The sequence below is a fragment of the Heterocephalus glaber genome, unplaced genomic scaffold (genome assembly GCF_053883595.1).
Source record: "Heterocephalus glaber isolate CG9 unplaced genomic scaffold, H.glaber_assembly_v1.0 deba00000809, whole genome shotgun sequence".
Taxonomy (NCBI): Eukaryota; Metazoa; Chordata; class Mammalia; order Rodentia; family Bathyergidae; genus Heterocephalus; species Heterocephalus glaber.
The window spans coordinates 2,638,027-2,662,255 of NW_028258163.1; the positions used below are offsets into that span (position 1 = coordinate 2,638,027).

General features: G+C 38.9%; 2 protein-coding genes across 6 annotated transcripts in view; one reads left to right on the forward strand and one right to left on the reverse strand.

Moving 5' to 3' along the window:
- The window catches only part of Ganc (glucosidase alpha, neutral C), a 71,640-nt gene extending 59,168 nt beyond the window's left edge, over window positions 1–12,472 (reverse strand). For 2 of the 4 annotated variants that reach the window (XM_021241863.2, XM_013078403.3), the window contains exons 1-4: window positions 12,275–12,472; window positions 10,645–11,277; window positions 10,228–10,290; window positions 8,417–8,525 (exon numbers count right to left, since the gene is read on the reverse strand). In XM_021241863.2, coding sequence (XP_021097522.1) covers window positions 8,417–8,525; window positions 10,228–10,290; window positions 10,645–10,709 — 237 coding nt within the window. In that variant the 5' untranslated portion in view covers window positions 10,710–11,277; window positions 12,275–12,472. The remainder of the gene's footprint in view (window positions 1–8,416; window positions 8,526–10,227; window positions 10,291–10,644; window positions 11,278–12,274) is intronic. The other 2 variants (XM_004861640.4, XM_087207398.1) reach the window with 2 other exon arrangements.
- Window positions 12,473–13,092: 620 nt separating this feature from the next.
- The window catches only part of Tmem87a (transmembrane protein 87A), a 54,326-nt gene continuing 43,189 nt past the window's right edge, over window positions 13,093–24,229 (forward strand). The window contains exons 1-2 of one of the 2 annotated variants that reach the window (XM_087207411.1): window positions 13,093–13,390; window positions 14,381–14,441. In XM_087207411.1, the coding sequence (XP_087063537.1) occupies window positions 13,253–13,390; window positions 14,381–14,441 (199 nt within the window). In that variant the 5' untranslated portion in view covers window positions 13,093–13,252. The remainder of the gene's footprint in view (window positions 13,391–14,380; window positions 14,442–24,229) is intronic. The other variant, XM_087207412.1, reaches the window with a different exon arrangement.

Sequence of the window (24,229 nt, forward strand, 5' to 3'; positions counted from 1 at the left end):
ACAAGTGCAAGGTCCCGAGTTCGATACCTGGTACCAAAAAAAAAAAGTCTATGTAAAACACTAAGAGTTTCTATTTATTCCTGTTCTTATTTGCTATGGAACTATCTGGATATTTATGAACAAGTAAATTGACAAATCTCTTCCTCCAATTAGTGATGCTTGGAAACGACAATGAAAAAATATATTAAGAAGGTAAGTTATGCAAAGTGGGTTGCTAAAACTGAGAACCTTCTTTTTTTCCCTTTGCACTTGAGTCCCTTTCTCATGCCTTTGAGTCCTTTTGTTGCTTCACCCTCTTCTTCCCTTTGCCCCTCTTCCCGTTTCTGCTACAATCCCACGATCTTCAATAAATGTAGCTACTTACTACATACTCTGAAGTGTACACTTGGCAATTCTTTCCTTGGCGTACACAAGAGCCTGCACTATGTTTGGCCCACTCAACTGTAGCATCTGGCGAGCCAAGCCAGGAGGACTCTACCAAACCTTGGGAGACCTCACCAGACTCTGGAGGCATCAGCAACCCAGTAACCTTCAGAGACCTTGGCAGAAGCGAGCAAGCAGAAAACCCAGCCAGCAAGGAAGGTCTAAAATACCATCAAACTACTGGTGGTGACCATAATTTGAGATCAAAACCCGCTTCCACGTCCATGGTCCATCAAGAAATCTTCTAGCACCTTTGTACTCATACATAACTTTTAAATTTCAATATCCAATTCTTCATTTACAGCAAATATACACAGACCTGAATTTTTATATATACCTTGTGTTTTCTTTTTCTTTTTTATGTTTTTTTGGTATTGGGGACTGAACTCAGGTCCTTGCGCTTGGACAGCAGGCAGAGAAACCACTGAGCTAAATCCCCGGCCCTACCTTGTGTTTTCTAATCCTGCTAAATTCAAATACAAGTTCTAGGGGCTCCTAGAGATTTCTTAGTATTTTCTCTGTAGATGATCATTTCATCTACATATAAAGATTTTGCTTCTATCTTGCCAATCCTATCCTAATTGTGTCATTTTATTGCCAGACTATTTTGGTTTGGGCCTATATTTCAAAGTTTAATGGACAGATGAAGAGTAAGCATATCTGCCCTTGTTCCCCACATTAGGGAGAAAGCATTGTATCTTCTCCATTCATATAAGGCGTTTTTGCTGGAAGTATGGAGTACATGTCTTTAATCTGTTGAGAAGGTTCTGTTCTACTTCTAGTCTCCTGATAGCTTTTACCATGAACAGCTGTAGAATTTAGTCCAATACTTTTTCTACAACTAGTGACAGGATCATATGGCTTTCTCCTTTCCTCTGTTAATATGATGACTTTGGGGGGTGGATCTTCCAATGCTGAACCAACACTGCCAACCCTATAGTAAAACCACTTTCTACATACTGCCAGATCTGACTTCTAATAGTTTGTTTTGTTAAACAAATTTATTATCTATGTTCATACCTTTTTTTCTATTATCTTTATCCAGTTTTATTAGCACAATGTTGATTTCCTAAAATGAGGGGAGAAGTGCTCCTTCTTTTTTCTGCTTTAAATGTTTGATATAATTTATCAGTTAAAATGTATACGAGCCTGTTGTTGTCATATAGGTAGGTTTTCAAGCTAGGAATATACTTTCTTTAATAGGTGCTATTCAAATTTTATATTTCCTCCAGAGTTAGTTTCATTAACTTGTCTTCCAAGGTACTTCTTAGAAGTTGTCAAATTTATTTCAAAACAGATTTTTGTAATATGCTTTCTATATCCTTTTAAATTCTGTGGTAATATCTCCTAGATCTTGATATTGTAATTTTAAAAATGTATAATTGATATTGTGTAATAGGAAGTAAAGGTCTAAAGGAGCAGGGGAAGTGGGAGCAGTAGCGAAAAGGAAAGAAGGGAAAAGAAAAAATATGAGAAAAGGAAAAAAATGGAAACAAAGTCTTTGCAAATGGGGAAGGGTGGAGGGGGTGAAGGGAGGGCAGGGGAAGGGGAAAAAATAAGAACCAAGATACTCATGTAATGGTACAAGATCCCAATGATGTATGTATCTGTATTTTATACCTAAAATGTACCAATAAACTTAATGGGGGGGGGAAGAAATCTTCTAGCAGCTGGGAAGCTAAAGAATACTTTAAGAACTGAGACAAAAAAGACCTAGTGCAGGCAAAGAAATCTATGCCAGTAGATAATGAATTTTCTTGGGACTGATTTTGCTCTCTTTAGAAAGATATTTCTAAACATGAGTGCTTCCTAATAACTGGGCAGAACTCTATACAGCATCCAGGGTATCTGGTCCTCAGCCCCTCAGCCCATGTGGAACTGAAACTTTACCAATAACCAAGTGAGCTTGAGAGCAGATTTGTCCCCTCACGTGGCTCTGGTCTCTCCGACATCTACATTACAGCCCCAAAAGAGCAGAGAACCCATAATCTGCGAAGGACTTTAGATGCACAGAACTGTGCGATAAAAAATTCGTGTTGTGTGAAGCTAATTTTGTCATCCTTTTTTTTGGTACTGGGTATTGAACTTGGGACCTCACGCTTGTGAGGCAGGTGCTGGAACCACTGAGCTAAATCCCCAGCCCTTTTGTCATCCTTTTTATGCAACAGTTGTGAAATCTCACAACTTTTGACAATGACTCAGAGCCAAAGTAGTCACTGATCACTGCGTTCTGCTTGTGATGAGGCCCAGGGAAGCACTGTCCTGAATCATGCTTTCACTGGATTAATTTAAGATCTGGAGTGTGGCAATTTTCCTGGACTGTCAGAGAACCCAGGTCTCCACCAAGATCCTTTAGTCTGTGAAAGCTTCTGAGTCCATCCCCAGTTCTCTAGTACCACCAACAACAAAAACAACAACAGAGGCTGGGGATTTAGCTCAGTGGTTCCACCGCCTGCCTCGAAAGGGCAAGGTGCAGAATTCGATCCCAGTATCAAAAAAACAACAACAAAAAGCAACAACAACAACAGCGATTCATTAAAAAAAAAAAACAGAAAAGCTCCTCTGTGGAATGGAGCTACTACTGACTTCCCAGAAAATCCATTTCCTAGAATGTGGACACTTTGAAATTATTTTGAGGTGAATCATGAAAGTCAATGAAGGGGAGCAGTCGGGCCAAGGGTGTTACAATTTCAGGAATGGATGTCAAAAGATGAAGACTTCTCACAAGGACTTGTCACACTGCCATCACATTGAAGATACCCTGTTAAGAGGCTAACATGGATTGCCTTAGAAAATATCCTTTCAAAGGAGTATGCCTAATAATAATTATGACTTACCATTTCACGGAGGGGAAAACTGGAGCTTGCAGACATGACTTGCCCACAGTCACACAGCCATACAGAAGGGGATCAGAAAATAAGTAACCAAGTTTGATCAACAAGCTATTTGATAAATTCTGAACTGACTGTCTCATCACAAAATGGGAGAACTTCTGGATGGTGGTGCCTGGTTTCCTGTGAACCTCTCCCTGCCTGCCCTTTCCCTTTGCTGATTTTCCTGTCTCTTTCCCTCTAATAAACAGTTACCATAGGAGTTGGAGTGTAGTGTAACTCAGTGCCTCTGTAGTAGACTTCGGGCAGGCTTAGTCTTCAGGAAGCCCAGGGTTCAATGCCCAGCACTATGACCACAACTTCCAATAAATACGAATATAACAACAACAAAATAAAAATAAATAAAATTGAGAACTTAGTATTAGTTCTTAGATAGTAGCAGCAGTTCCACTGAAATGTAAACAGATGTATTTATGTAAAACAAGTGAACAAACATGTATGTACAAATTTTAAATGAGGCCATCTTAAATGAGGTGAGATAGCAAGGTTTTGCTCCCTAATAGTATTTAAGATTTGTAAATATCTATGTACTAAGAGAAGCTAAGACAAATCCTCAGAGAAAGGAATATATTTTGGAGGGTATTTTGGTACCGGGGATTGAACTTGGGACCTTGCGCTTGGCAAGGCAGGCGGCGGAACCATTGACCTAAATCCCCGGCGTGGAGGTTCTTTTTAATCATTTAAGTGCTACTGGGTTTTTTGTATTCCTTTACTCCAAAACATCTTACATACATGGTCTAGGAAATAGAGTATAAATTCTCTCTTAGTATCTCTTGTACTTCTCTCACTCAATGGAGACAATTAAAATCTGGTAGCTTGTCATCTGTAAGTCTATAGTTTTTATATGGTCAAGTGGGCAAAAATATGAGATACTTTGTAAAAATCATGGTGGTAGAGACAGTTTTGTTTATATATTCAAGCAGAAGATTGAAAATAATTATATTAGCCAGGTGTAGTGGCACATCCCTATAATCCCAGCACTCAGGAGGCTGAGGCAGGAGGATTGCCGTAAGTTCCAGGCCAGCCTCAGCTACATAGTGAGACTCTGTCTCAAAAAACCATTATTATTATTATTTTAAAACAACTTTCTTTTCACCCAGACCTGGGAGTCACAACCAGCAGAGACCATAACTGAGTTAACACAACAATCTTAGAACATCTATTTAAATGGATGTTAAGAAGGGAAATTATGACTCCATCAACTCCTCCTTGATGGGCAGATCTTACTTTTCCTCTGGCACTAGGTCTCTACATTATGATACTAAAACAGTTAACCTAAAGCCCTGGAAGAGTAAGTGACCACCTCCCCCAGCTGCTGCTGAAGACCTCTCAGGACTCAGAGTTCATTAATTTGTTGTAGGAGACTAACTGCCCCTTCCACAGTTGTGTCCAGTTGGTTTAAGTAAATTCTCTGTGGAGAATCCTAGTGACCTTATGCTGGGTATTAGCCTGTTCCCCAAGACAATTAGCCTGTCCAGGTGTGCTTCTGAAATTTCAGCAGAAAATGTACTTGCTAAAAATGTATAGTAGTGCTTCATCTACTGAGGAGATGATGGGTTGGGGAAAGTCTCATTTCTATCCTGCTTAGAGGCAGGTGAAAGGAATTATTTCATAGAAGTGCTCAGAGATACCCTTGCATTCTTAAGGAGGTAGCTAGAACTGCTGTCTCTGGTGAAACCTTGAAAGCAGCCTACAGAATAAAGTAATTATGTTGCTGAAGTGGTCATCTCTATCACGAGAAAGCATCAAAATCAGCAACATAAAGTAGACTGAAGACAAAAGACTGCTCCTGACAGCCTGGCTAGCAGTGCTTTCTGGTTGAACTCAGGAGACAGCAGACATTTCTCTGTACTAAAGCAAGATCTTCTGTTTCTCAATCCAGGTTAAATTTTCACCTAAGGTAGAAAATTTAAAATAGCCAGTGTGGTGGTGCATGCCTGTAACCCCAGCACTTGCAGGCTGAGGCAGGAGGATTACTGGGAGTTTGAGGCCAGCCTGGGCTACATATTGAGTTCAAGCCCAACCTGAACTATATAGCGAGATCTTGTCTCAAAAAAAAAAAAAAAAGGGGCTGGGAATTTAGCTCAGTGGTTCCAGCACGTGCCTTGCAAGCACAAGGTCCTGAGTTTGATCCCTGGTACCACCCCCCCACCCCAAATTTGTTGATAGTGTGTGGGGGGGTAAAAGTTATGAAAAAAGCAGTCAACACTTTTCTCATCAGTTTTTAGATTTTTTTTCTGGAAGCTTCTTTATCAAATACCTACTTGATTATTCTGTCATCGGAAGTAAGTACAAGACTATACTGGGACTCTGTGTGAGAAATAAAACATCCGAACCTGCTACAGCATTTCCTCAAGCCTGAATCTCCGGACCTGAGGACCGCATAGAGGTCAACACTTTAGCTTGGTCTGTAATATTACTGTGTTTTAGGAACATCGCATTTGCTATGGATTGAATTGCGTTCTCCAAAATTTGCATGTTAAAGCCCTAACCCTCGATGTGGTAGCTTTTAGAGATGGGGCCTTTTGGGAGGGATCAGACTTGGATGAGGTAATGTGGGAGGAGTCCTTAGGATCGGATTAGCACCTTTATAATATAAACAAATCAGAGTTTACTTTGTCTCTATCTACCATACAAGGACACAGGAGGCCACCTACAAGCCAGGAATAGGGTCCTCACTAGACAGCAAATGTGCTGGCACCGTGGTCTTGGAATTCCTAGCCTTCAGAATTATGAGAAATAAATGTTGTTGTTTAAACCACCCCATCTGTGGCGTTTTGTTATGGTGGCCCAAGCAAACTAATGTTGAACGAAGCTTGATTCGGTTTACTGATCATTTATTAAGGGACAGACTGGGGGGAAGGGAATTTGAAAGAAAGATTTAAAAATAACAAATCCTGACAGCTCCAAAGTTACTGTTTTAAGCATTTTAAAGGCACGGGGCAGGCAGGCAACAAGAGTGTTAAGTTTATCCGAATCTGCCTCATCAGTGCAATTTGAGAACTGCAGCTGTGAGCTGAATATGATCCTTTTAGGCTTTGGGTTCTGTCTCTCTGAATCTGAAATGAACGGCTTCATTCTCATGAAGTGGATATTTTTCATTAAATCTCTGGACTACTGGTACCATATCTTAATGTGCAATACCCTTGAAACACCCAACTCATCCCAGAAACAATATTTAAGGAATATTCTATTACTATGCAATGAGATGGATGCAGAGATTATTGTCTGGATCTTCACAGTCCCTGTTAGACTAATAGAAGGCATGAAATCTTGAGTCCCTATTAGTCATTTCAATTCTACATGACAAGAATATTAAAATGGAGGGTAGCCCAGAAGTTCAGGGAGACCTATCAAAATACACAGCTGCTTAAGAACAGAGTACACAGATTCTCTATGCAACTCTGATAATTCCAATATTTGAATATGGGGTTCGTTCTAAGGGGTCCAGAAAGTTCTCAATCCTGGGATCTACACTGCTGACACCCCAAATAATTTCTGAGTCAGATGGGATCTTGCATTGAGATCTCGTAGGTCTTCCCATATAGTAAATTATTTCTCTCTGAAGGGCTCTGGTGCTCCTCCTGATCTAAACAGCATTGTCTCTCACACAGTCAGGATCCAAAGAGAAAAAATGGTGTGCAGTCATGTGAAAGGGCACACAGGAGTCTACTATAACTGCACTGCTACTGAGCTCTGTTGAGAATTTTCATTTTGGCTCATAACTGATATTCAGAATAATTCTGCCTCATTTACTTTGCTTCAGCGTGTCTTCATGACAGTGGACCATTCTGGAAACTGAACATACTACCAAGGACTGATGAAGACTTTTGTTTTGTTTTTTGAGATAGGGTCTCACTATGTAGTTCAGGCTGGCCTTGAACTCCAGGTGATCCTCCTGCCTCAGCCTTGCAAGTGCTGGGATCATAGGCATGAGCCACCAAGCCCAGCTTGAAGATTGTTGTCCTGATCATGAACACTACAATGCTCTGGGGCTAGGCACCATGGAGACAGGAAGAAAAACAAGACAAGAAGGTTCCTGACATCTGGTGGCAGGATTAAAGTCTGCTGAAAAGTCTCTGGTGGGCTCATTGCATTTCCCAGAGCCAAGTGCTTCTTGTGATCCTAAAGAGAGTTTCTAAATTAAAGGTCTTCCCTGGTGAGATTCCTAAGCATAGCATTATAGGCTAGGAACCACAGCTTTCAGGTGAAAGTTAGGGTCTCAGAACTGGGACTTGTTAGTGAGTTGGCTGAGTTTTTGTCTAAACTGGTAGGAGGCCTGGACCACATAGCTGTTAACTATATTTCAGTTATAAGAATTACTGGTTAATTACTGGGGCCCCACATGCTTAAATGCCTTTAGAAGATGGGTGAGAATCTGAAAGTGAGAGTCAGGTTATTGCACACAGTCATGCTTCTTAGCAGAGCCCACTGCACTTCCTTTATTAAGACTGGGCCATCTTTGTGGCACATCTGAAGTAGTACAAGGAACTGACAGGTGAGAAAAAGTACTTAGATATGCTGCGGTAACCCTTTCAGTATACAATAGCTATGATGATCTTCTAGTGAAGCAGCTCAGGAGATGGAATATTGTAACTCAGGTTTTCTACTGCACACTCCATTTACCTTTCTTTTGCTACTCACACTGTGAGTCTGAACAGTTACTGATCTGTTCCTTACTCCAGGCTGCATGTACAACTGTATGTTGTAATAGGGGTGAAAGTGCATGGAGTCTGACAGATACAGGAGGATATTCTGGTTACTAGCTGTGTGACTTTGGCAAGCGACTTTGTACATTTCACTTTCCTTACCTGGCAATTGAGTCTAATACAATGTACTTCTTGGTGTATTATGAAGGCTAATTAAAAGGAAATAACATTTGTAAATCAAGTAGAAACACATCTGATACACAGGCAATTTCTATGTTAATATTCACATTATTATCATAAAGTACTGTTATGTAGGTATAAAAAAAGATGACATTTCTCTAACAGAATTTGTATTGAGGCATACACAGTTTTAATTAGCTATTAAATTTACATCATTCAATTCAAATTAATATAGAAACAAATTACTCTCTACAGAAGATACTTCTACCTCACCTTAGTTGCTTCATTGATGATTTGGAAAGTGGTGCTCTCTCTGCCTATTGTGACTGAGTCTAATAATGCCCGATAGGTGGAATTCTTGGAAAGCTGTTGTTTCTGACGCCTGTAGATATGGAGTATACACATGTGTAAGGACTACTTGTGACTGTCAGCAGCATCCACTAGACTATTATTATGTAGGAGTCATTAAAATTCACTATGACAAACATGAACAGGGCATAGATTATACATTATACAAGTACTACATTATTAGAGTGCTAATAAAATTAGTATTAATAGGAATACTAATGAAAATTCAATGTAACATTGCTCAAGGATAAGAACCTTTCTCCTTTACGAGAAGATGAGGTAGTTTTCAAAGATGACACTTATGAGCTTGTTAATCTTCTTCCCTCTTTTCATGAAATGGACCCTTTAATAGTAACTCAATAGATTCTATAGTGGAAGTCCAATATAATCTAGTGGTTTAACAAGGTGACCATGCATTGTAAACTTTTCCTAAGGTATCTGTTCTAAATTAAATGATAAGCTTTTCTTTTTCTAGAACAGGGAGTAAATAAGAAAGTTAAAATATATGAAATAGTTTTAGATTATTTCACTTTTAGGATCAAACAAAGGTAGACATTTAAAAAGTAAGATTTTATTTATTTATATTTTTTTGAGACAGGGTCTCAGTATGCAGTTCAGGTTGGCTGTGAACTCACAATGTAACCCAGGTGGGCCTTGAACATGTGGCAATCCTCTTGCCTCAGCCTCCCAAATGCTGGGATTACAGGCATGTGCCACCATGCCTGGCTAAAAAAATGAAGATTTAAAAAACATCTTATTTGACCCCCTAGACAAACAGGCAATCTCATAGAGCAGTGATGAGAAGTCAAAATACTAAATCTCTCTAACAGAAATCTGATAGTACTGAACATATTCCTTTTATATAAAAATATTTTATTAGTGAATATTAATTTTACAACATAGTTAACATGTTTCAAATGTATTTTGTCTCTGATACAGTAATAACAGTCCCCCAAATCTATCTTATAAATACACCTGTAGGCGTAAGAAATGACATACACAGTTCATTACAGCAGTGCTGTTATAGCAGAAGATTAAAAACAACCCAAGGGGGCCAGGGATTTAGCTTAGTGATTCTGCTGCCTGCCCTGCAAGTGCCAGAGTTCGATCCCTGGTACCAAATAAATAAATAAATAAATAATGAAAAATAAAAACAACCCAAGGATTTAGCCAGAGGAGACAAACAGAATAAATTATAGTACGTCCATGCAATAGCTATAAAAATGGAACAAACTTTTACTCATGTGCAATGCTCTTCAGAAAAAAAAATAAAACATTAAAAAAACCCTTCAGGAATAGAACAGTGTATACAAAAAGCTATTTGGTATATGAAAGGGGGTGATATAAAAATATATGTATTTACAAAAAGAAATGGTAGCAGAATAAATAATTTAATAAATCTGGTTCCTTATAGAGACAAGGAATAGGATTGAAGGTAATAAGATATATTTCTCTTTATATTATTTTGAACCGTGCAAAACTATTATCTATTCAAAGATACGAAATTCAATAATTAGTTTAAAAACAGTTTGGTATTTATAATACAATACATTTATCAAAACTTTTAACCATATAGTAGTAAGTATAAAAGGTGAGCCTATCTGATGAATTCCTTAATCATTAAATTTCATTAATTGGCTCTCAGAAAGTCTATCCAGTTTTCAAAAATTTAATACCACTAATTTTTAAATACAGTCAGAAATGTTTTGATCCATTTGATACATTTATTTCCATACCTGTAGAAAGCAATCTTGCTGCAGTCTCTGAAACTGTCTTTATCCACAGCTTCATCTTCAACACTAAATAAAGACATTTTAAGAAACATATTTTACACAGGGTTTGTGAGCACAATTTTAAAGACACAAAATAAGCCTTTGGAGTCTATTTTGCAATGGAGAATTGTGTCACCTGGGTAACCAAATAACTTCATGTAACACAACAGCACTTGCTGCAGAACAATATTCTTTTGTAAAATATCCCAGGTAACAAAACATCAAGTCCTGGGATTACTCCAAAACAGTAGAAAGAGTACTGTTACTTAATGCATAAGCTTTCTTTTAAAATGACTGCAACAGTAGTATCTGGAAGAGCAAAGAACAAGGCAAAAACCCCAAACAAAACAAACCTAAACCAAAGCCCAATAACCTACTCACCAATTTAATGGATAAAATATTTTCAGAATATACTTCCACTGGGTGTTGGGCTCTGCACAAGACATAAAGCACTGCTTTTTGCAAGAGCCTAACCAGCAACCAGTCAATACAAGCTGATGAATATATATGCAAGGTGCTAGAATAAGAGTAGAAACAAATGCAGAAGATCTTTTGCTTTTTAAGATAATGCTGACAATCTAGAGGTCAATGTTCTTTAAAGCCTGTGAAGAAGAATGTTGTCTCAGAGCAAGTTGAACTTAGAATGAACTCTGGGGAGACGTTCCCAGGAAGAGCCGATGTTCTCTGAATGGGAGATAACATCCAGGCAGCACGATGCTCCCTCTGTTCCAGGAACCTTGACGCCCGAGGGTGTGAGTATTCTGCTCTGGGAAAGCTCAAGATTAGATACGAAAGCTTTCAAGATATTATTCCTAAAAAACAGCTTCAAGGCCTTGGTTGTAATCTCTCATGCTTGCATTGTGCACCGCTTCAATAAAAGACTTGGGCAACAGAGGCAAGCTGCTGTTTCACCTTGTGAGCTGCAGCCCTCTTCGTCCACTTAACTGCATTCTCATGGTCTGACTCTTTGCGGCTCGAACAACGCCAACAAAAGCCAACTTTCCAGGAATGTTTCTGGAACAAAACTCAAACAAGGTGTAAATTGCTTCTTGAATATATGTATTTAAATTAGACTCCACATGACTGAAACAACTATAGTCACATAAAAAGCCACACTGGCTTTCATGCAGAGGTGTGACTGAATACATCTGTAGTCTGCATGTTAATGATTTCATAGAAAGCTCTGACTGAATACAAATTTCAACATAGGAAAACATGCCCAGACAGATACACTTAGTCATCCTAAAATGACTGTTTATCATGAAAGTAATTAGATGCTTCACTGCACTTGGTTTTTGTCTGTTTCTTTTAATCAAGTGTGCAAAGATTAGAGAACCTTGCATTCTCCTCTTTCCAGCTTTGAATAATGAGCTAGCTGAAATATGAAAATGAAATAGCTGAATTTGGAAAGCAACATGCTGGATAGTCACGTGATAGAGCTGTGATCACAATGTTTCCACTGTTAGTGTTACTTACCATCCCAAGTTTATGAGAGGCTAGCTATTAACATTAGCTACTCTCTGCAGAATTTAGTAAAAACGCCAAGACACGCAAATATCAAACATTCAAATAAGAAATACAATAAAAAAGTCAATAACAACACAAAAACCAAACAACTTGTAATCTCAGCATTTGGGAGGCTGACACAAAAGAATCATCACCAGTTGGGAGGCCAGACTAGATTTCACAGTTCAAGGTCAGCCTGAACCACATAGAGTCCCTGTCTCAAAAAACAAACAAACAAAATCAACGAGCCAGGAAAGTGGCACACGACTAATTCCAGCTATTCTGGAGGCTGAGGCAGGAAGCCCCAGAGTTACAGGACAGCCTAGAAGATTTAGCAAAATCGTTTCTATAAATAAATAGGTATGGAGATGTAGCTTTAGGGACAGAGCATCCTTGAGTTCGACCCTCACACCAGGGGGAAAGGGAGAAAATCAATGAAATTCAAGGCGGAAGGTTGCTTTCAGTCTTGCCCTCGGATTATGGGGTCCCAGCACTCGGTCTTTACCTGATTTCCTCTTTCCCAGCTGCTTCCATGGCTTCGCTGTCACTCCGACTGGCTCCCAGCTCTTAGAACACGGTCTCCAGTGGTACTTTTAAAAATCCACTGAGCGGTCTTAGCACTTCATCTTCGTCAAGTTTCTGGGGAAGTCCCCTCCGCAACCGTAGAGAGCAATAAATCTTGACTCTTACGCCTCGTTTTTTTTTTTTTCTGATTCAAATTAGCGTCTCTACAGGATTATAGTTGGCAAATTTTTCTCGATTATGGGTGGGTGACGTAGACCGTACTTTTATTAGGAACCTCTGGAGCAGATTAGGCGCAGGCGTGGTGAACCCTGGAGATAGAAACCCAGAGCTGAACATCAGCCGCCACAGTGTCCCGTTCAGTTTTGAGAGGGAAGTGCCGGCCTTGTGAAACGTCGCAGGCCAGCGTTCCAGCAGCTTCCTACTTTGCAGGGTGAGAAGGGGTCTTTGAAGATTATCTGCTATACCATCCAGTCTAGAGGTCGTTTCTACCACTGCCAAACTCCAGCTTTTGCTTTAAGTAGCTCCAAAACCGAAGAACTCACTACTAGATTCCACCAGGTAGCCAGTCACCGCTTCTCCAGACTTTGGACCCCGGGCGCCCGACTCGGACGTGAAGAGGTGAGGGGCGAGGGCAAGCCGGAGGGGAGAGGCGAACGCTGCACCGAGTAGCTGCCTAGTCCCCAAACCTTTTAAGGGACAGGAGACAGAAGAGAAACTGGAGGCCGGAGTGGCTTCTGGGTACCATCCTATCCCAGCTGACCCGCTCGACAGGACGACGCCTGCGCAGTAAATTGAAAGTCTCAAGCGGAGCGGGGAGGACTGTCTGAGCAAAGAAAACAAACCCAGCCCCACGCTGTCTGAGGACCCGGATGATCCGCCCTCGGCGCAGGGCCGGAAGCGGGCGGGACGAACCGGAAGGAGGTGAAATGCTTTTCGTGGGTACTCCAAAGCTGTGAAGATGGCGGTGGTTGCGTGGCTTCAGCTGTTTCCTGTCATTCTTCTGGGGACTCAGTCGTTCCCATTGTCGCTTTTTGCTGCAGGACCCGCATCCGTGTCTGCTGCCGACCGATCCAAATGGCACATCCCTATACCGTCGGTAAGCATTACTTTAGGAAGAGAGTCCGGAGGAGCGGGAGGTGGGGCTACGGCGGTCCGAGGGGTCCACGAAGGTTCTGCAAAAGTCCTCTTCCTAATGGGTGGGTTCCGGGATCCTGTGTGTTGGCAGACCGAGAACCACCTCCCAGAAGCTGAAAGTCGCGCACTGCGTGAGTAGACCGGGAGGAATGTCGGGGCTCCTCCTGCAGCGGAAAGGAGCGGTGGAGCGGTTTTTCGTCGGGAAAGTGAAAGAACTTTCAGTGCCTGACTTGGGAGTACAGATAGAGTGGGTTAAACTCTATGTACAGATAGATAGTAGTTTGCTTTGAGCTGAAGTTTCACAGAACCCAGTGACCCCGGGTTGGTTGGCGGATATGTAAATAGGCTTATTTTTTTCCCCTGCACTTTCGTTTGTTTCTGGGTAATTTTACTTACGAGGTGGACTGATTTCGGTTATACTTTGAAATGGTTATTCAAAAATTTGCTATGTGGCCATTAGGAAGCATACGGAAAACGTGTTTTTAACACAGGAATGACTAACATGGAAGAAACAACTAAAATGTAAAGATTCATCTATTCTGCCCCTCCCCTTTTAAAAATATTTGAGTAAGAGATATACTCCTGTGAAGAACAAAAACCAGTTACAGACAGGAAATGCTAAAAAACAACCACGTTGGTATTTTTCTGTTCGCTGATTGTAAATTTATATGGCAAGATTAGCTTAAAGATCTTCAGGTTCTAATTTTAAATTTTTACTTGTTACCACAAGGATTAATAGTTGTCTTTTTAGGTTTAAAGTAAAACTCAGAATAGTTACGAAAATGATTATTTTAGGCAAATCTTGCAGTTTGTATGTGGTGGAATTTCACTAAAATAGCTGTTCATGTTTTAGTTAGAAAATCAATTTAAGTATTTTATAAATTTAGCTAGTTATATTCTGTCTTGGGAATTGAAGCAATCTGATGTTAATTATCTTCCTTTATCTTTGCAGGGAAAAAATTATTTTAGTTTTGGAAAGATCCTCTTCAGAAATACCACTATCTTCTTGAAATGTGAGTTTTTGAATTTTCATAGTTTTTGTTTTTTAAAGTTATAAACTTCTTAATCACCTACTTACTACCTCATGCAACCTACTTGCCACACATTTTTAAGTTCTGAAATTTAATAGTTCAAGATAGTCTAGGTATAAAGATTTATTAAACCTAAGGCCCTTTCATTAAATATGTAGAATACTTACTTGTATGAACTTTTTCTTCCTTTGTTTTTCAGTTTGTGATATATATATACTATAAATAATATATAATACTACATAAAATTTTGTATACGTTATATATACTAGGCATAGTATACTTGTTTTATATACTGTATTGAATATTTGTGGTGACTATGTAAGTGTAGTGTATGGGTATGTATACACTATCTTAGTTAGTTTTCTTGTTGCTGAGACAAAATACCCGACACCCAAAGTTAAAGGAGGAAGCGCTTATTTAGCGAAGTTTGTAGGGTTTCAGTACATAATCAGCTGGCTCTAAGGGAGGATGGGGTTGCAGAGGAGAAGCAGTTCATGGTGGACAGAAGGTAGCAAAGCAACAATGCATAACCACAGTTCTTTCTATCCCTTATATCTTATCCAGGCTACTTAGGGCACATAGCACTCACACCTTTAATTCTAGTGCCTTTGAGCCCAGCATTGCACCATGAATCAATTCTAGCATCACACACTCTAGATCCAGCCACTTCTGAAAAAGCCCCACCTATGACCACATGAGGCTTGGATATCTAAACACAAGCCGTAACGTACAGAGTCCACCAAAAAATGTGTACGTCGTGTAAAGAAAAACTTGCATAAATATTTTAATATTAAATTTATTGAGACATCTTGAGATTAATACAAGTTACCTTTGTTCTCTACAATTGCAAGAGGTGCTCAAAGTGGTGGCCATTAGCTACCAGACATTTATTAGTATGGCGAACTGCTGCTGGAGTAACCTTGGTCATTAAGATTGCTGCATTTGCATTTTTAATTTCTTCTCTAAGGGCCAGCCATTTAGTGGGTTTTCTGCAATGTACAAAATCCTCTAGGGTTCCTCATATGAGGGGAAAACCATCTGTTGGAAAAAACCATTGTATTATTTTTCTTTTCCTGAAGTGTGTACACTTTTTGGACTCTATACACATAGACACACCATATTTATATATATTAATTATACATTAAGTCACAATAACATTTAGTGTGTTGGTTGGTTACCAGACTGGTATTTTAATCTGTTTGGAATCATAACAGGTACCACTGATTGTATTCTTTTTTTTTTTTTTTGGTACTGGGGATCGAACTCAGGACCTTGTGCTTGCAAAGCAGGTGCCCAAACCACTGAGCTAAATCCCCAGCCCACTGATTTTATTCTTGAATGCTTGTTAGGTACTTATTGAAAAGATGACCTAAGTTTGTTAGACAATTTGTCAGAACAGATATAGTCGGTAGATCTTTATTTGCCAAAGGAGTGTTTTATCACCTTGGGGAAGTTCAGGGATGTTATTAGGAAATAGGGGTTATGTAGAGAAAACCAGTTTGTCTAGTGGGACAACCTAAGTTATCTCACTGTTCATTTTTTTAAAAAGCTTTTGGTTCTGAAACTGGCTTTATTTTAAAGAGTAAATAGTTATGGAAAGCTCTATGTTGAGATGAACGATAAAAATCCAGATTATTGATGTGTACTTCTGAACACCTCTCTCCATGAAAGTGCACAGTTGGAGGATTTTAATTCTTTTAATTGTTTAATAAATAGTTGTTAAAGACTTGCTGTGTGCTGGGTACTCACTTTACTTTTTTTGAGAGTTTTATGTAATGTAGTTCAAGGTGGACAGGCTGACTTTGTAGCCAGGCTGACTTTGAACTCACTGTGATCTTCCTACCTCAGCCTCCCAAGAGCTGGGATTATAGGTGTGCACCATCGTGCCTGCTTGGGTACTCTGTTTTAGACACCAGGGAAGTGACAGAAAAATTTCCTTTTTTCATTAATCTTACATTTATAGTGGGGTGAAAGGAGAGGTAGAATTTAATTTTTCTTTTTTTTGTACCAGGGATCGAACTCAGGACCTTGCACTTATAAGGCAGGTGCTATGCCATTGAGCTAAATCTCTGGCCTGACAGGTAGAATTTCTACATCCATGAAAATAGAATCTGACTAATGACTTAATTTTTTTTTTTTTATGAGCTGGATTCACTTTATAAAGCATTTCAAGGGATTTCATTTTATGAAGCACCACAAAAGCCTTTTCTGAGCATTATAAAAGTTTTTTAATTAATAAATTTTATTTTATCTCATTCCCCCAAACTCCTCCCCTCCCTCTGTACAAAAGCTTTGTTTCCATTTTTCCTTCTATTTTCACTTTTATCTTGTCCCTTTCTCCTTTCTCCCTCCCCCCTCCCTTGTTCTCCTTCCCTTTTGAACACTTTCTTCCCATTTCCCAACATCCGTAATACATCTCAGTCCTTATTTCCACAGTCAGTTTCTCACACCAGAGAAACAATGCGGTATTTAAACATGTGTCTGATTTATTTCTCTTAAGAGTATGGTCTCAAGGTCCATCCATTTAGCTATAAATATCCTTCTGTAAGTCAGAGTAGTACTCCATTTTATAAAAAATCCACATCTTTATCCACTCATCAGTTGATGGGCATTTGGGCTGTTTCCAAGATTAAGCTATTATAAACCATGCTGCTATAAACATGGGTGTGCATATATCACTGTGGTATGATTTTAATTAATGACAAATTTGATTTAAATCAAGTCTGTGACATACTGGCCTTTCTTGTGAGATTGGTTTACTGGACAGTCTTTCTAACCTGTGTTTTGATTTGATGGTGTTCTACCAAGTTAAACAAGCTGCATATTTTTAAGTGTCCACATTTTATTGTTTTTGGATAATTTGAGGCTCCTTAAAATTTACATTTTTATCTTTGTTACTACCTGTGCTCTCATATTTATCTGTTGTCTTTGATTTTATGCTTTTCTGGGTATGATGTATAGCTTGTGGGCATGGGGAGAACCATTTCATTGTCTCTTAAGGACTTCATTCAAAATTCTAGACTTTGTCCTAGTTATCTTTTAACATAAATAGTAATATTTTTTAAAATTTTATTTTATTGGTACATATTAGGTATACAATATAATGACATTCATCATTGGAAATTTGCACCTTTACATAATCTCTCTTGGTTCTTAGTTTTTCCCCCTTCCCCTGCCCTCCCTTCAACCCCTCCATCCCTCCTTATTTACAAAGACTTTGTTTCCATTTTTTCATTTTCTCATTAATTCCATTCCCTTCTTTCCTTTCACCTACCCCTCCCACTTCCCCTTCCCCTTCGCCCCTTTTCTTCTTATTTCACATTATCTATTATACCTTTTAGTCCTTATTTACATTTTCAGTTTCTCACACTAGAGAAACTATTCGGTATTTACACGTGTGTCCTGTTTATTTGATTTAAGAGTATCACCTCAGTGTGCATCCATTTAGCTATAAATATCTCTAATTTCTTGTTTTTTTATGGCTGAGTAGTACTCCATTTTATAAAAAACCCCCACATTTTCTTTATCCAGTCTCCAGTTGATGGGCATTTGGGCTGTTTCCAAGTTTTAGCTATTACGAGCTGTGTTGCTATGAACATGGGTGCACATATATCACTGTGGTATGATTCTTTTAATTCTTTTGGAAAGATACTCAGCAGGGGAATAGCTGGGTCAAATGGGACCTCTAGCCCTAGTTCTTTGAGGTATCTCCATACTGATTTCCACAGTGGTTGCACCAGTCTACACTCCCACCAGCAGTGGAGCAGGGTTCCTCTTTCCCCACAGCCCTGCCAGCATTTGTTACTGGTTGATTTCATGGTAGCACCCATTCTTTCTGGGGTGAGGTGGAATCTCAGCTATGTTTTCATTTGCATTTCTCAAATGACCAGTGATGTTGAACATTTTTTAATATGTTTATTTGCTATTTCTACTTCTTTGAGAAATGTCTGTTCATTTCAGATGCCCATTTTTGGACTGGGTCTTTAAATTTGGGAGGTCTGATTTTTTTTTTTTAAGTTCTTTACAGATTTGAGATAGTAGACCTTTGTCTGAGGAACAGCAGGTGAAAATTTTTTTCCACATTGTGGGTTGTCTCTTCACACTGCTGGTGGTTTCTCTTGCTGTGCAGAAGCTTTTTAGTAAGAAGAGATCCCACTTATTGATTGTTTGTTCTAGTTCACAGGCAACTGAGGTTTTGTTTATAAAATTTTTTCCTACACCAATGTCTTAAAGAGTTCTACCTAACCTCTGTTCCAGCCGGTTCAGCGTTTCTGTTTTAATATTTAAATCTTTAATCCATTTTGATTTTAGTTGAGTGCATAGTGAGAGATACAGGTCTAGTTTTAATCTTTGGCAAGTTGAAGCCCACTTTTTCCAGCACCATTTATTAAAGAGGCTATCTTTCTTCCAGTGAGGGTGTTTGGCTCCTTTGTCAAAGATGAGGTGGCTGAATGTGTCTGGCGTTTCTGCATCTTCTAATCTGTTCCACTGGTCCTCAGGTCTGTTTCTTTGCCAGTACCATGCTGTTTTATATCACAGTATCTTTGTAGTATAGTTTTAATTTGGGGATTGTAATACTCCTTGCCATGTCTCTGTTACCCAGAATTGATTTTGCTATTCTGGGTCTCTTCTTGTTCCAAATGAATTTTTGGATTGTTTTCTCAAGGTCCTTGAAGTATGCTGCTGGGATTGCATTGAATCTATATAGCACTTTTGGAAGTATGGCCATTTTTATTGTGTTGATCCTTCCTAACCAGGAGCAGGGGATGTCTTTGCATTTTCTGATATCATCTTCAGTCTCTGTTTTTAGAGTGCTTTAGTTTTCAGAGAAGAGGTCTTTGCTTTCTTTTGTTAGGTTGATTCCTAGGTATTTCCATTTTTTGGATGCTATTGTGAAAGGAATTATTTGCCCTATTTCTCTCTCAGTGAGTCTGTTATTCATGTACAGGAAAGCTGTTGATTTTTGTGTGTTGACCATGTCACTTTACTGAATTTCGTTATTAAGTCTAGAAGACTTTTGGTGGAGTTCTTGGGGTCTTCTATGTAGAGTATCATGTCATCTGCAAATAATGACAACTTGACTTCTTCATTTTCTATTTTTATTCCTTTTATTTCTTTCTCTTGTCTAATTGCTGTGGCTAATGTTTCCAAAACTGTATTGAACAGAAGTAGTGATAGTGGACGTCCTTGTCTTGTTCCCGATTTTATTGTGTAGGATTTCAGTTTTTGACCATTTAGTATATTAATGGCTGTTGGTTTTTCATAGATGGCTTTTATCATATTGAGGTAGAGACCATCTATTCCAATTTTTTGTAGGGTTTTTATCATAAATGCATGTTGGATTTTGTCAAATGCTTTTTCTGCATCTATTGAGATGATCGTTTGGTTTTTGCCCTTGGCTCTTTTGATATAGTGTATTACATTGATTGATTTGTGTATGTTGAACCATCCCTGCATCCCTGGGATAAATCCAACTTGGTCAGGGTGTATGATCTTCTTAATGATCTTCTGCATTCTATTTGCCAGTATTTTTGTTTTTTGATTTTTTTGTTGTTGTTGTTGTTACCAGGGATCAAACTCGGTACCTTGCACTTTCAAGGCAGGCGCCGGAACAACTGAGCTAAATCCCTGGCTGCCAGTATCTTTTTAAGGATTTTTGCATCTATGTTCATTAGTGAGATTGACTCTTTTTTGGTTGGGTCTTTCTCTGCTTTGGGGATCAAGCTGATGCTTGCTTCCAGGAATGAATTCAGGAGTATTGCTTCCCTTTCAGTTTCATTTGAAGAGTTTAAATAGTAGTGGCAGTAGTTCCTCTCTAAATGTCTTGTAGAATTCAGTGGTGAAGCCATCAGTACCTGGGCTTTTCTTGGTAAGTTTTTTTTTTTTTTGGTACCGGGAATCGAACTTGGGTCCTTGCACTTGCGCAGCAGGCGACAAAACCACTGAGCTAAATCCCTGGCCCTGGTAAGTTTTTAATTACGTTTTCAATTTCATTGGTTGATATTGGGTTGTTTAGAATTTTTAGGTCTTACTCGTTCAACTTTGGTTAATTCATATGTATCTAGGAATCTGTCCATTTCTTCTGTGTTTTCCATCTTACTGATGTATAGGATCTTGAAGTAGGTGTTGTTGATCCTCTGGATTTCTGGTGGGTCTGTTGTAATTTTACTCTTTTCATTCCTAATTGCATGGATTTGAGCCTTTTCTTTCCTTTTTCTGATAAGGTTGGCTAAGGGTTAGTCAATTGTTTTTTATTCTTTCAAAGAACCAACTCTTGTCTTCATTGATTTTTTTGTATCGTTCTCTTAGTCTCCATTGCATTGATTTCTGCTCTGATCTTTATAATTTCCTCCCTTGTATGAGTTTTGGGTTTGTCCTGCTCTTCTTTTTCTAGAAGCTTGAGGTTTAGCATCAGGTTGTTTAATTGGGCTCGCTCTGTTTTCCTAATATGAGTATTCACTGTTACGAATTTCCCGTACAAGACTTCTTTCATTGTGTACCGTAGATTCCGATATGTTGTATTGTCATTTTCATTTAATTGAAGGAACTGTCTCATTTCTTCAATTTCCTCTGTGACCCATTGGTTATTCAGAAGTGTGTTGTTCAGTTTCCATGTGTTTATGAAATTCTTGCAGTTTCTTTTGCTGTTGATCTCCAATTTCATGGCACTATGGTCTGATAATATACAGGGGATAACTTCAGTTCCTTTGCACTTACTTAAATATGTTCTGTGAGCGAGTATGTGGTCTATTTTGGAGAACGACCCATGTGTAGCTGAAAAGAATGTATATTCTGATTTTGTGGGGTGGAACAGTCTGTAAACATCTGTTAAGTTCATTTGTTCAAGAATTTGATGGAATTCTAGTATTTTGTTGCTTATTTTTTGTCTAGTTGATCTATCTATTTGTGACAGTGGAGTATTGAGGTCCCCCACTACTATTGTATTATTTCTTACATGATTTTTCATGTCTATTAGTGTTTGTTTTATATAGTTGGGCACACTAGTGTTTGGTGCATAGATATTTATGACTGACATCTCTTCCTGTTGGATTGTTCCCTTTACAAGGATGTAGTGTCCTTTGTCTCTCTTAATTAGTATTGGTTTGAAATCCACTTGATCTGCAAAGAGGATAGCTACTCCTGCCTTTTTTCGGGTTTCTGTCGCATGGAATATTGTTTTCCACCCTTTAACTTTCAGTCTATGAGTTTCTTTGTGAATTAAGTATGTTTCTTGTATGCAGCATATTGTTGGATTTTGCTTCTTGACCCATTCTGCCAGTCTGTTTCTTTTGATTGGTGAATTGAGACCATTATCATTGACGGTTATAACTGATAATGTATTAACTTATGATTGTCATGACTTTTTCTTTTTGTTGGATTCTCCCCCTTTGCATTTAATTTCTTGTTGTGCCTGATGGATTCATTCTGCTATGCTTCCTGGGGTTGTGAATCTTGTTGTCTTTTCCTAGGATATTGTGTAAAATTTTTTGGAGTTCTGGTTTGTTATTCATCAAGTTCCTAAGGTGCTGTTTGTCATGAAAGTATCTTATTTCTCCATCAATTTTGAAAGAAATTTTTTCAGGGTACATCAATCTGGGTTGGATTCTGTTTTCCTTCAGGGCCTAGACTAGGTCAGTCACCCCAAGCTCTTCTTGCCTTGAGGGTTTGCATTGAGAAGTCGGCTGTGGTTCTGATGGGCTTTCCTTTGTATATAATTTGTTTCTTTTCTCTAACTCCTTGTAGAATTTTGTCTGTTGGGTTTTTGGAATCTTAACAATTATATGCCTATGTGTAGATTTTTTTTGCTCAAGGCTAGATTGGAGTCCTGTGTGCCTCCCTTATCTGTATGACTAGTTCTTTTCTCCTGCTTGGGAAGTTTGCTGCCATTAATTCTGTGAAAAGTTTTTTTAATGTCATCTGTACTCTCCTGTTTCTTCATTGACTCCAATCAGTCTTATGTTATTCTTCTTTGCATCATCTAGCAGATGCTGGATTGATTTCTCGTGGTCCATTACAATTTTAAAGCAAGTTTTCTTTTTCTGGCCACTAATTGCAATCTTATCTTCTATGTCTGAAATTCTGTCCTCACATTGGCTCATTCTGCTGTGTAGACTTTCAATGGAATTTTTAATCTGGAAATTTGTTTGCATCTGTTTTATGGATTCCATTTGTTTCCTATTTTGGGATTCCATCATGTTCCTCAACTCCTCTCTAGATTTATTAATCATGTCTTATACTATGAGCACAATCTCTGCTGTTTCTGAGAAATTATTTCGGATTTCAATTTTTCCAGATCCTCTTTTGTTGCCAGCGCAGGGAGTCCAGGTGATTGAGTATCAGAATGTTCCATCTTGTTTCCTTTTGGGGTTGCTGTAGGTGATCTGGAAGTCTGGTTTTGAGGCTTGTTTATGTGTCTTCTCATTTTGAAGGAGGTGGGGTGATGGTGGTGGTGGTGGTGTGTGTGCTGCTGGTGCCTGCAGCTCACCTCCTTTGTGCTGGGAGTTATGCTACCGGGGCCTGGGAGTGGTGGCACGTCAACCTGGCAGCCACCTCTTCTGTGCTGTTAGTAATATTTTTGCAGCTAAATTTCTGTGCATGTTTTGTTGAGGGGATGTTATTGACTTCTAATTAACTTTATGGTTTCTTTTTTTCTTTCTTTTTTTTTGGTACTGGGGATGGAACTTGGAACCTTTCACTTACAAGGCAGTGATGGAACCACTGAGCTAAATCCCGGCCTCTCTATGTTTTCTTAATTGAACACAGTCAAATTGTATATAATGTCTAGAAATTCTACTCAGCAGGTCAGATTTTTGCATATTCTGGCACAGCCCTGTGAAAATGTGTTGGTCATTCAAAATTAGTTCGAAAGCTGGTCCTGGTGGCACACACCTGTAGTCCTAGTGTTTGGGAGGCTGAGTAAGGAGAATTGCTGTGAGTTCAAGACCAACTTGAACTGTCTCAAAAAGCCAAAATAAAAGTAGTTTGAAAAAAATTTTGAAACAAAGAAAAGAGAAGCCTGTAATTAGGTTGCTTCTTTTGCTACGAGCCCAAAGTAGATTCTTAAATGCAGTCAGGTTTATTTTTGTTGCGTTTGTGTAAAGTAGGGAGTCTTCAGTGTGTGTCTCTTCTACATTTGGAATGAAAGATAACATGAATGTTGATTTTGTCCAGCCGAGACAACAAATCAGTGATATAGTCAGATTTACATTCTCACGTCTTCAAACTGATGCCTTTTTTTTCCCCATTAAGTTTATTGGCACATTTTAGGTATTCAGTATGATGACATTCATCATTGGGAATTTGTACCTTTACATGATATATCTTGATTCTTTTTTTTCCCCCCATTCCCCTGCCCTGCTTTCAACCCCTCCATCCCTCCCTGTTTACAAAGACTTTGTTTCCATTTTTTTTCCTTTCGCCTACCCCTCCCAGTTTCCCTTCCCCTTTAGACCTTTTCTTCCTATTTCACATTATCTATTATACTTTTTTTCTTTTGGTACGGGGGATCGAACTTGGGTCCTTGCGCTAGCAGGCGGTGAAACCACTGAGCTAAATCCTCAACCTCTATTATACATTTTGATCCTTATTTACACTTTTAGTTTTTCTGGGCCAGGGATTTAGCTCAGTGGTTCCAGGGCCTGCCTCACAAGCGCAAGGTCCCGAGTTCGATCTCCGGTACCAAAAAAAAAAAAAAGAAGGCACTTTTAGTGTTTCACACCAGAGAAACTATTTGGTATTTACACATGTGTGTCCTGTTTATTTCACTTAAG